The 12,200-nt window shown below is 49.8% G+C and overlaps 1 protein-coding gene across 1 annotated transcript in view; it reads left to right on the forward strand.

The window, feature by feature from the left end:
• Nucleotides 1-12,200, forward strand: part of IGF1R (insulin like growth factor 1 receptor) — a 293,719-nt gene that overhangs the window by 254,177 nt on the left and 27,342 nt on the right. Inside the window, exons 9-14 of the mRNA XM_020910910.2 lie at nt 1,544-1,711; nt 1,888-2,092; nt 5,401-5,684; nt 6,958-7,094; nt 7,576-7,735; nt 11,619-11,721. Coding sequence (XP_020766569.1) covers nt 1,544-1,711; nt 1,888-2,092; nt 5,401-5,684; nt 6,958-7,094; nt 7,576-7,735; nt 11,619-11,721 — 1,057 coding nt within the window. The remainder of the gene's footprint in view (nt 1-1,543; nt 1,712-1,887; nt 2,093-5,400; nt 5,685-6,957; nt 7,095-7,575; nt 7,736-11,618; nt 11,722-12,200) is intronic.

The following is a 12,200-nucleotide window of genomic DNA, read 5'->3' on the forward strand; positions in this document are numbered from 1 at the left end:
TCCCCAAAGATAGGAAACAAAGCACTGCCCAAACTGAGTCCGTTTGCTCCATTTGCTCCATCCTTACAGGTGGTAGTCAGAGAGTGGCTTAGTCCTTGGCTTCAGTTTTTGTGTGACACCTGTTATTGAGACATCTCTGGGTCAGCTGTGTGTTTCTTAAATACTTATTCTAGGAAGTGCTAAAATGGCCTCGCATTTAGTAGTTAAAACATTTTCCCAGAGAAAGTTAGCATTAGTCATAACTTTTTCCTAATGTGTCCTCCCTGCAAGTGTTCAGAACCTCATGTATATGTTGTCCCTTAAGCTTTCGAATTTGAAAAGCAGCTTGCATAGTAAGCTCACTCAGTTTTCAGTGCTCTGTGGTGGCCTAGGGGTGAGATGGGGATGTATGAAGGAGCCTCAAGAAGGAGCGGACATATGTATACAAACAGCTAATTCATGTTGTTGTACAGCACACTAACACAACATTGAAAAGCAGTTATACTCCAATTAAATTAAAAAAGCAGCTTACATGACCACATTGCTTAAGTGGCATGTAGCAAAGGTGTTTTCTCGCACTTTAGTAAACCTACCAAAATCAATGCTTTTTTTGTGAACCTAATGAAAACAAGATTTCAGTGGTCCCTGGATGCATTTGCCCTTTATACACAATTCAGCTCTGGGTTTGGGATTTAGGGGCAATAGTAAGTACAGTTTGACCAGATTCTTATACTTTGCCTGTAATCGATATTCTTTTGATGGTAACAAAAGTCCATGACTTGAAATCAGGGCTTTATATGTGTTCCAGATATTTTTAGACTTCTCATAGTCATAACTCCATACTTCCACAGATTCATGGTTATACAATTGTCAGACTTACAGACCCTTTTTTCATTGCCTTTTCCTCCAGAAGCCTCCTGTGCTCTGCCCCCCACCCTCATCACCTTTTTTAAGTCCCCCTTTCATTTTGTTTTTTTTTTTTTTCCCTTTTTTTAATCAGAGATTCAAAATCTCAAATAAAATAGAAGTCAGTTTTTCTTTTCTAATTTTTAAAAAATTTATTTTAATTGAAGGATAATTGCTTTACAATATTGTGTTGGTCTCTGCCACATACCCACATGAATCTGCCATAGGTAAACCTATGTCCCCTCCCTCTTGAAACCCCCCCCCCCCCCCACACACACACAAGGCAGTCGGTCTTACCATTTGCTGATACTGCCCGAGTTCAACGTCTTGGAGGATGGCAGCGCTGATACATGAGGACAGTATAGCATTTGCATTAACTGTAGATTCTAAGTCATCTGTCCCAACCCTGGCTGCGCCCCCACGGCTCTTGGCCATCAACTAACGGTTAGTCATATTTGGCATGGGAGATGACCTGAGAACAGATGCTATAAAGGGAAAGTAATACAGTTTGGAAGCAAGGTTCGGTTTGCCTCTTGGGTCTGTGTGCACCGCCATTTTCCTATCCAGGTCACAGTCTGCTGGGTTTGCATTAAGTATCGGGCAGCCTGGGTCTCGACTTCCTTCCACTTTCTGAAGTGTCCTCTGCCCTCCTTCCCAGTTCCTTCCATCCCCCTGGATGTCCTCTCGGCCTCAAACTCCTCTTCTCAGCTGATCGTGAAGTGGAACCCGCCCTCCCTGCCCAACGGCAACCTGAGCTACTACATCGTGCGCTGGCAGCGCCAGCCCCAGGACAGCTACCTGTACCGGCATAACTACTGCTCCAAAGGTGAGGGGGAGGCCGGGGGCGGCCCGCGACCCCGAGCCCCGGAGCCGCACCCAGGGCGCGCCCGCGTCTGAGGGGGCGAGGGGGCAGCGGCCGTCGTGAGCCCGGGTGCGCTGGGCTCTTCCTTCCCGGGCAGCCCGTGTAACTTGGCTCTCACGAGGCCACTCTGTTCCGAGCAGACAAAATCCCCATCAGGAAGTATGCCGACGGCACCATCGATGTCGAGGAGGTGACGGAGAACCCCAAGACCGAGGTGTGCGGCGGGGAGAAAGGGCCGTGCTGCGCTTGCCCCAAAACTGAAGCCGAGAAGCAGGCGGAGAAGGAGGAGGCCGAATACCGCAAGGTCTTCGAGAACTTCCTGCACAACGCCATCTTCGTGCCCAGGTACTGCCATCTTGGGGCCCAGGTACCTCCATCTTGTACCCAGGCTCCGCCATCTTCACGCGCAGGCACCGCGTCGTCCGCGGTGCTGCCGCCCCCACCCCAGCCCGCCGTGCGCAGGGTGACAGCCCGGAAGTGAGGCCCGGGGGCCGTCACGGAGAGACGACAGAGCGGGCGACCGGCTGGGCGGGTGGGCGCTCAGCCCTGACGGACGGGCCAGGAGCTCGCAGCCTGCACCGTGGGCGCCGTCAGGGGGACGGGCGACAGGGGACAGCCGCCCAGTCCCCTGTGGGCGGCCTGTGGGCTCAGGGAGCGGCGAGCACTGGCCACTCGCAGGCACCTGCAAGTGAAGGAGCGGGGGTTTGGGCCCTTCCTGCGCCTCCCTGCCGGACTCCCAGCCTGGCCCAGGAGGAGCCAAGTAAGGAGAAATTCAGTCGGTTTTGAAACGGGCTCCACCTCAAAGCATAACCGAGCACCACAGCGTCCCTCAAAAAAGAGTTTGTGAAGCCGTGCCAAAGACAGCCTTTCCAAGACATACAGCTCGACCCCAGGGCGCCTGTCTTCTCTGTTGCTCCAGCCTCCACTTCTGCCAAGTGAGGACAAATTGGAGGAAAGGAAACATCTAGAGCAGAATTATTCAAGTTGCCAAAAGCTGGGAACCACCCGTGTGTCCACCAGCAGATAAGGGGATGAGCCAATGTGGTCTTTCCCTGTGATGGAATATTATTCAACCATGTAAAGGAATGAGATTCGGAACAACAGGAATGAGCCTTGAAAACACTATGCTGAGTGAAAGCAGCCAGATGCAGAGGGTGATATTACATGATTCTATGTATGTGAAATATCCAGAGTAGGCAAATTCATGGCAATGGAAAGTAGATGACAGATTACCAAGTGCTGAGAGAGGGAAAATGGGTATTCCTTACTGTGTGTAGAACTTCTGTTTGGGGTGATGAAAGATTTTGGTGATGGTTACCCAGCATTATGAATGTCATCAAGGACACTGAATTTTACACCTAAGAGTGGTTAAATTTACAGTTTTGTTAGCTTTTTTTCTGATAAAAGTTTGTTTTTACCACAACACACACACACACAAAAAATCAGAGGGACATTCACCAGGGCAGCCTTGTAGTGTCTGGGGAAGGAGGTGGAAATGGGGAGGTGGCTGATGGTGCCTTTTTCTTCCTGAAAAATTGTAGTACAGGGTTTGGAAACAACACCGTGCCTGAAATCTGGGCAGAGGAGCAGGATCCAGGCCAGTATTGTACCTGCAAGCCCGTTTTCCACCCCCATGGTGTCCCTGCTGCCAGTGCATTCTCCTGGGCATCCGTCTTCTCCTAGCTCCCCACTCGCAGGGAGACCAGCAGCCCCTGGCTTCTGTTTATGCTGCATTTGGTTTGCCCTCAAAGGCATTTAGGTTGTAGCAACAGGGTTTTGAAAGAGACTTCTATTTTCTATCAAGCGACCTTCTTGATATTTGTATAGTAGTCAAAGATAGACATCTTACTTTAGAAGTCTTTAAAACAGGAAATCAAGACCTTTTAGAAGTGGAGGCACTAGTTTTTTTTTTTTCCATAATAAACTTGTGTCATTTCACAGATTTCTTCCCCCTCCCTTCTCTGTCGCTGTTGAAACCATAGCACCTCTCACCCTGCCCCACCAGTGATGTGTTTTGCTCACAGTGGATGGTAGGGCTGCAGCTGATGTGTTAGTCCAGATGTTCTGTACGTTGTGCATGCTTTCAAGAACCAGGAAGTTTGAGGGAGGTTAGAAGAGAGCTCAAAGATGTTTTCAAACTAGAACCCAGGTTCAGTGGCTTTCCTGCCACCCTGACTCATGAACAGTGAATCTGGGGTTTGGGCCTCCCTCCCAACAGACCAGGAAAGGACTGGTTCAAAATTGGAAATTGTGTACAAGGAGGCCGTATATTGTCATTCTGCTTATGTAACTTACGTGCAGAATACATAGTGCAAAATGCCAGACTGGATGAATCACAAGCTGGAATCAAGATTGCTGGGAGAAATATCAACAACCTCAGATAGGCAGATAACACCACCCTAATGACAGAAGGTGAAGAGGAACCAAAGAGCCTCTTGAGTGTGAAAGAGGAGAGTGAAAAATCTGGCTTGAAACTCAGCATTCAGTGGCTCAGTGGTGAAGAATCCACTTGCTGATGTGGGAGACGTGGGTTCGATTCATGGTCATGGAAGAGCCCATATGCCGCAGAGCAGCTCAGTCTGTGCTCCACAGGTGTTAAACCTGTGCTCCAGGGCCCACGCCCTGCAGCAAGAGAAGCCTGAGCACCGCAACTGGAGAAAACGCCCACACAGCAGCAAAGACCCAGCACAGCCAATAAATAAGTAAGTAATTAAAAAAAAAAAAGAACTCAACATTCAAAAAACTAAGATCATAGCATCCAGTCCCATCACTTCAGGGCATATAGATGGGGAAAAGTGGAAGCTGACTGACTTTATTTTCTTGGGCTCGAAAATCACTGTGGACTGTACGACTGCAGCCATGAAATTAAAAGATGCTTGTTCCTTGGAAGGAAAGCTATGACAAAGCTAGACAGCATATTAAAAAGCAGAGACATCAGTCTGCCAACAGAGGTCCACATAATCAAAGCTATGGTTTTTCCAGTAGCGTGTATGGATGTGCAAGTTGGACCATAAAGAAAGCTGAGTGCCAAAGCATTGATGCTTTTGAACTGTGGTGCTGGAGAAGACTCTTGAGAGTCCCTTGGACTGCACGGAGATCCAACCAGTCCATCCTAAAGGAAATCAACCCTAAATATTCACTGGAAGGACTGATACTGAAGCTGAAGCTCTGATAGTTTGACCACCTGATGATAAGAGCTGACTCATTGGAAAAGGCCCTGAATCTGGTAAAGATTGAGGGCAGGAGGAAAAGGGGGCAAAAGAGGATGAGATGGCTGGATGACATCTCACTGACTCAACAGACATGAGTTTGAGCAAACTCCGGGAAACAGTGAAGGACAGGGTAGCTGCAGTCCATGGGGTCGCAAAGAGTCAGATATGACTAAGCGACTGAACAACAGCTATTGAGTAACCACTCTGGGAGCATGAAGTACTTTGCATGGTGAGGCTGAGGTTTGCGGTGCCAAGAAAACAAAATAAGTGATGCAGGAAAGCCCGTATTATTTGTTGGTTGTTATACAGGGGGGTTGAATAGCTCCTTTTATTCCAAGGTGAAGATTTTTCTTTTCTTTCTCTCACTCTGGCCCGAGCCAGAGGAGAGACAAGAGATGCAGAAGCCCTCACTGACAAGCCACGTTTCTCTCTTCCTTGCAGACCCGAACGGAAGCGGAGGGAGGTCATGCAGATTGCCAACACCACTGTGTCCAGCCGGAGCAGGAACACCACAGCGCTGGACACCTACAACATTACAGACCCGGAAGAGCTCGAGACTGAGTACCCTTTCTTTGAGAGCAGAGTGGACAACAAGGAGAGAACTGTCATCTCCAACCTCCGGCCTTTTACTCTGTACCGAATCGACATCCACAGCTGTAACCATGAGGCTGAGAAGCTTGGCTGCAGCGCCTCCAACTTTGTCTTTGCGAGAACGATGCCTGCAGGTACGGTATGATCCAGCTCACCCACACCCAACCTACTGGAGCAGACTGTGATGTGATGAGACAGAGGCTGACACTCTTAGTCTCAGTCCTGCTGATTAAAGAATGGTGGTCATTTGCAGGCCACCTGGTAGCCCAGTAGGGAATGGCATTCATGCAGAGCAGCCCCACTCCCACCCCAGTCTCTCCATACAGAGTACTTGAGAGCAGGAAGCTTGATTCAGGATCGACTTTTCCTTCTTCTCGTGGGTTTGCATCATGCATTCCCATGGCCTTTTTCTGCCCGGCTCCTCCCGAGTTCCCAGAGTTTCAGTGAAATCCCCAGCGTGCAGCCCTGATTCAGAGTGAGCATCGCTCCTCAGGCTCAGCTGCCATGCAGTCTCTGGTCCTGCTTGCTTAGTCTCCACCTTCCTCTTGTAAGTTAGAAGCTGCCTGTGGCTCAGACAGCCCCACATCCTCCTTTGAGGATGGGTGAACTGCAGCATTTGCTTCCCTGCAGAGCTGGCAGGGAACACAGAGTGTCTGTGTCTGGGGATGGGGCCTCCTGGGTGCAGTTCCAGCACAGATGCGCCTCTGCCAACCGACCCAGCCTTCATCTCCTCACCCTCCCAGGAGAGACGCAGCTCAGCTGATTTCTCAGAGCCCTTCCCAGCTGGCACTTGCAGTGACTTTGCTCACCACCTGGCTTACTACTTTAAGAAAACAAAAGCAAGAGAGCAGGCACCCCAGCCTCCCCTGACAGCTGGAGGAGTCGCTGATTGCACCCCAGCGAGCTTGCGCTCAGCACCAGCTTCCTGGCAGCCTCCTCACAGGCAGGCTGGAGGAGCATCCTTCACACCTGCCTAGAAATGGCATCTGCCACGTGCAGATGCAGAGCACCGTCCAGGGCCTAGCATGCAGGCTGGGGCTGCTGCTTCTGCTCACGCTGCGCCTTTTCCGTGCCGCCGGTGTTGACGGCATCACATAGAAGCTGAGAATCAGACCTGAGTGACTGGGATTGCCAAGATTGTCCTTCTGTACTTGAGAGTAGGCTTTTCTGTTGGGGGACCGGAGCGGGAAGGGAGGGTATGGTGGCATCTCAAGACTTACAGTTGTTAGATTGTTCCGATTCCAAAACCCCTGCTGTGTGTGTGTGGCCAGGCCAAGAGGAGTCACTGCGGCTGCTGTCCTCTGTCCCGTGTGAGGGGTTGGGGAGGCCGCTTAAGTGAGTCCAGTGTCTCTGTCCCTCCTTGGGGGCTCGAATCTAACTTTCTTGCCTGTTTCAATTGTTGCACAGAAGGGGCCGATGACATTCCTGGGCCAGTGACCTGGGAGCCAAGGCCTGAGAACTCCATCTTTTTAAAATGGCCAGAACCTGAGAATCCCAATGGATTGATCCTCATGTATGAAATAAAATATGGATCCCAAGTCGAGGTGAGTCTGGACAGCGGGCACGTGTGGGTGCATTTCCGTTACAGGTGTTGTGTATGTTACACCATGACACCAGACACCCCCGGTCAGCTGAAGACTGAACGATGGAATAAGGAGGTGAGTCAGTGAGGATTTAGGTCTTTCTGGCAGCCCTATGCTCTTTGAGGAATTTTCACGGTGTGCAAGGAGCTGGCTTATCCTCACCCGCCAAGAAACTGTTTCTTTACAGAAAATGATCTTTCAGCCTGGAGACTGGTCTTAATAACTTAATCTTTCTGAAACTCCTTTTGGTTAAATAATAAGGTTTGGTTAATGCTTGGGTGTGCTTTCAGTTACCAGAGAACTGCCACCATGTAAAGCTGGTATTTACCCTTTTCTTGCAAATCGAGGTCAGCGTTCAGTGGGAGGCGAGAGGCCAGGCAGCCACAGCTGCTCATTTCCAGCGTGTGCGGGGGGACTGACGTGTATGTTTTATTTCCTCCAGGATCAGCGGGAATGTGTGTCCAGACAGGAGTACAGGAAGTATGGCGGGGCCAAGCTCAACCGGCTCAACCCGGGGAACTACACAGCCCGCATCCAGGCCACCTCTCTCTCTGGGAACGGGTCGTGGACGGATCCCGTGTTCTTCTACGTTCAGGCCAAGAGTAAGGCTGTGGTGGGACTGCTGATGGGGCTGGGCTGGGGACGCCTGGGTCATCTGGTTTTCTGATTCCCGTCACCCACCACTGAGAAGGGGCACCCTTCTGCCAGCACCCCGTCTGGGAGCTCAGGCCGGGGAGCTGCTGCACGTGGAGTCCCTGCCTCAGAGACCCTCTTTTGAGGGAGTCAGCAAGGGGGCCCTCGCTCTCAGCTTATGTCCAGAGCATTTTACAAAGCACTGAATCCACCATTCTGCCTTCTGCCTTGTCAGGGATGGTGGCTGGGGCTCAGACTCGGGGCTTAGAATCCTAGGGGGGGACACAAACCTGGGGGCCTCTGGTCCAGCCCGCTTCAGGGCAGGAGTCGTCGCTGTGACAGAGTCCCGGGCCAGGGCGTTGCCCCGTCACTGCTCGTTGGTGGGAGACAGGTGCGCTTATAAAGCAGCAGCACACACTGAGAGCGCACAGTACTCCATGTGGTGACGGGCTTCCCAGGAGGTTCGAGTGGTAAAGAACCTCCTGCCAATACAGAAGATACTAGAGACTTGGGTTCGATCCCTGGGTCAGGACAATCCCCTGGAAGAGGGCATGGCAACCCGCTCCAGTATTCTTGCCTGGAGAATCCCATGGACAGAGGAGCCTGGCGGGCTGCAGTCCATGGGGTTGCAAAGCGTTGGACACAGCTGAAGCAACTTAGCACGCATGCACACACACACCCCCCGTTTGGCACAGAGACGGCCATGTGTTGAGTTTACGCTCAAACCATCAACACGACAGTATTCTTAGAAGGCCATTCTATGTGAGGATTTTTGATTTTAAAACTGAGTTTGTAAAATGTATGAGCACAAGGGCACTGTACTTGCTTGGCCAAGAAAATTCAGTATTTTCGGTTGGTGACATAAATATTCCTTGTTATTTCCATTTTGAGTTCATACTATTTTGTAGTAGAAACCAGATTTTTAAGATTATTTCATGTTCAGATAGTGGGATCAGACTGGTTGTAACACTATTCCTGACTACTTGCTGGAGGAAAAGTGACCCCCGCTTGCTGAGTGGTGCTTCTTTTGGGTTGAGTGTGCAGTTCCCACTGCCCTGGTCCCCTCTGGTGTCCACACCTGTGCTGCTCTGGTCTGGAATCTGAGTTATTGAACTCAGGATTCAATGAATCCAGCAGACCATCTGGTTAGTGCCTCATAGTCCAAGACACACATGATATTTAGAAATCTACGGCATGACAGATACCTAAAGAAGGATGGGGGGGATAGAATTGCCAACCTTGAGGCATCGTTTTATGAGCCCGGCACTGTATGAGGAGGGCTAAAGAGGTGCTTAGATTGTTCCGTCATCTGAAATGGTCTGAATTCTCCATGCGCCCCGCTTCATCTCCTCTTTGCAGTTGGCGGGTGCCATGCCCTCCAGCGAGGGAACTTTCTCCATCCTCTCAGGAACAGAGCCCAGACGTAGGGGACTCGTGCAGCGCTGTGTTCTTTGAAACAGCAGCATGGGCTTCTGAGGTGCAGTAAGCTTGGCTTGTCGGCGAGAAGACCGTGTCCTCGTCCTGTCTGCCGTCGCCCCCACTGTGAACCCTGTGGGTCCTGGGAGCCGGTGGGAAGCCCAGAGCCCCACTGGTGGCACCTGTCCAGCATGAGGTGGCAAACATCCCCGGGGAAGTGGATCTCTGTGCCTGCTTTACTCTCAGGAGGCTCTTCCTGGTGTCAGACCAGATTCCCTCCTGCTGGGATTGAGCCTCCTCTCCTGCCCGATTCTCAAGAGGAGACAGAAGCTTTGGAAGCTTTCGGGCAACTGATCTCCTTTTAGGAGCCCTTCATGTGCTTAAATACTACTAAATTACTCTTCAGTCGTTTCTTCTCCAGACTAAATAATCTCAAGTTTGGGGCCCTTTCTCATAAGCCAGTCTCAGAAACCAAATTTCCAGCCGTTCAATCATTTTGTTCTTCTGTGGATGTGTTCCAGTTTCTCCATGTCCCTGTTGAAATGTGAAACTCAAAAAGAACACGGTACAACCTGACCAGTACTATAAGTGATACAAATAGAAGAAATAGTCCTCAGGGGGCAAAAAAAAAACCCCTCTGCTAGCTTCCCAAGAGCCCTGTTAACTTGCAACTGTATTCAAGAACTAGGAAATGTAGGAGCCTGCCTCCTTGTCTAGAGCACTTTGATAAAAATACTTTAAAAATTAAAATAAGTTTAATAGTCCTTACAGAGTAATAATAATAGTAGTATTTAGTGGCAAAGTAATTATTGATGGGGGGACTTAATAGATGTAACTGGGTCCCCAGTGAGTTCCACCCTCATTTCCACGTAGACATTTCTCAAATATCCCACAGGCACTTGAGGTGCGTCCTGCACAAAACCAGAGTCACAGTTGGCACCTTCACAATCCCTCCCGCCTCCGTTCCTCAGCTCAGTCTGTGGCCCCATGACCCACACAACACCCAATCCAGGAGCCTCGTGGCCACCGCTCCTCTTCTCTCCTGCCACCCACTTCTCATTCAAACCCACATCTCCTCTTTTCTGCCTCTGAGTTCTCTTTGGAGTCCAGCCTCTGTAGCCACCACCACCACCTCGGCTCAGAGCCTCTAAGGCGCTGACTTCGTGGGGAAAGTGCGAGCTGGGGTACAGGAATCCTGGGTGCCAAGGCCAGCCCGCTGCCTGTGTGACCTTGCGGGGGGCAGTTCATCTCTGAGAGTCTCGGTCACTCATAGAAAAGGAGCAGTGATTCCCTTGTGAGGTCCGAGTTGTGCGATGCAGAACATACCTAGGACCCCTCCCTGGGAGAGGGCAGAGGCCCCTGCCCGCTGCCAGCCGCTCAGGCTGTGTTTGGGCACAGCCAGCTCTCCCCACCCAAGTCCCGTCAAGTTCACTGCAGGACTGGAGGGCTCTCCCCTGTTCCTCTTCATCTGCAGAGTACAGTTCACGCTGCTTAGCCTGGACAGGGCCCCTGGGAACCGGCCCTGACTTCTCTGCGGCGTCACTTCCAGCCATGCTCTGCTTGGCCAGCTTCTCCTGACTCCCTCCACACTCTTGTTTCCTCCCTGCCTCCTTGCAGTGTGTCTAGTCCACTTGTCTGGTGGTTCTACTCCCTGTGGACATGTTGATTGCCAGCGTCCGGCTGAATTTTCTAAGCATGTGGATCAGTGTCCAGCCTGTCATCTGTCGTCTAAGAGCTGAGCGTGGTGATGAGCAGGTGTGGGCTCTGTGGTCTCAGACTGTAACCGTGGCCTCTGATGTTTGGGGAGAATTCAGAGCAGCTTTGGCAAGGGGTGTCATCCAATTACTCTTGTTTTTTTAAGTTGTCTGTGGAAGTGTCTTAAGACAGATTGAGCTTGAGCACTATATAAATAAAAATCTATCCATCTTATTTTAGCAAATGTATGCGATTCCATTAATAGTCGTCTAACTGTGTGTGTCTGTGTGTGTGCACTCAGTTGTGTCCAACTCTCTGCAACCCTGTGGGCCGCGGCCCACCAGGCTCCTCTGTCCGTGGGATTTTCCAGGCGATAATACTGGCATGGGCTGCCATCTCCTACCCCAGGGATTGAACCCATGTCTCCCAGGTCTCCTGCATTGCAGGTGGATTCTTTACCACTGAGCCACCAGAGATTAGTTTACTTGAATCCATCATTTGAACTATTTCAGAATATACTTAGGTTGACAATAAAAATGACTCTATTTCTCAGTCTGCACTTCTTTAATATTTTTGCAAATGACTTGGTTTTCTTTCTCTTTTTTTGTATAGCCAACTAGAATTCCTAGTTCATGTTAAGCAATAGAGGAACTCTCAGGGATTTTTTTTTTTCATACTTTCAACTAAATATGAAATATGTTCATCTCCTGACATGCTCTCATTTCTGGCTTGTTTCTGCAGCAACGTATGAGAACTTCATCCACCTGTTCATCGCTCTGCCCATTGCGGTTCTGTTGATAGTGGGAGGGTTGCTTATAATGCTGTACGTCTTCCATAAAAAAAGGTGAGTGCCTTGCTGTAAAGTTCAGACACTTGCTGCTTTGGACTGGTTTGATGATTTGAACCTGAGTTAAGATGAACTTTTTGAGGAGTTTAAGAAACTATCTTATGGATCAGAAAATCTGATTTTCCAGTCAAATGTTCTTTACAGAAAAAGAGAACATTTTCTAATGATTCAACAGCAGAAATATTTTTTTTTTGAGTCTGGTTGACCCATCACAGATATTGCTGCTTCTGCAAAGCTTTTTCAAACATGGTATTTTAACCCTGTCCATAAAATAAGCTTTCAATTTCTAATGAAGTAAGGAAAGAAATGTTTCTAATTTGAGGCCAAGGAGGAAGCCAAGAGAGGCGTTAGGGTGAGTTGTCCTGATGGCACTCCCCTTCCCCACTCCTCCTGGTCCTTGCTGAATCAGAACAAATAAAACAGATGAAAGTACAAACAGAAATGTGTGGGCTTTTTTTTTTTTTTCTAACCTAAAT

This window comes from Odocoileus virginianus, chromosome 16 (genome assembly GCF_023699985.2).
Source record: "Odocoileus virginianus isolate 20LAN1187 ecotype Illinois chromosome 16, Ovbor_1.2, whole genome shotgun sequence".
Classification (NCBI taxonomy): domain Eukaryota; kingdom Metazoa; phylum Chordata; class Mammalia; order Artiodactyla; family Cervidae; genus Odocoileus; species Odocoileus virginianus.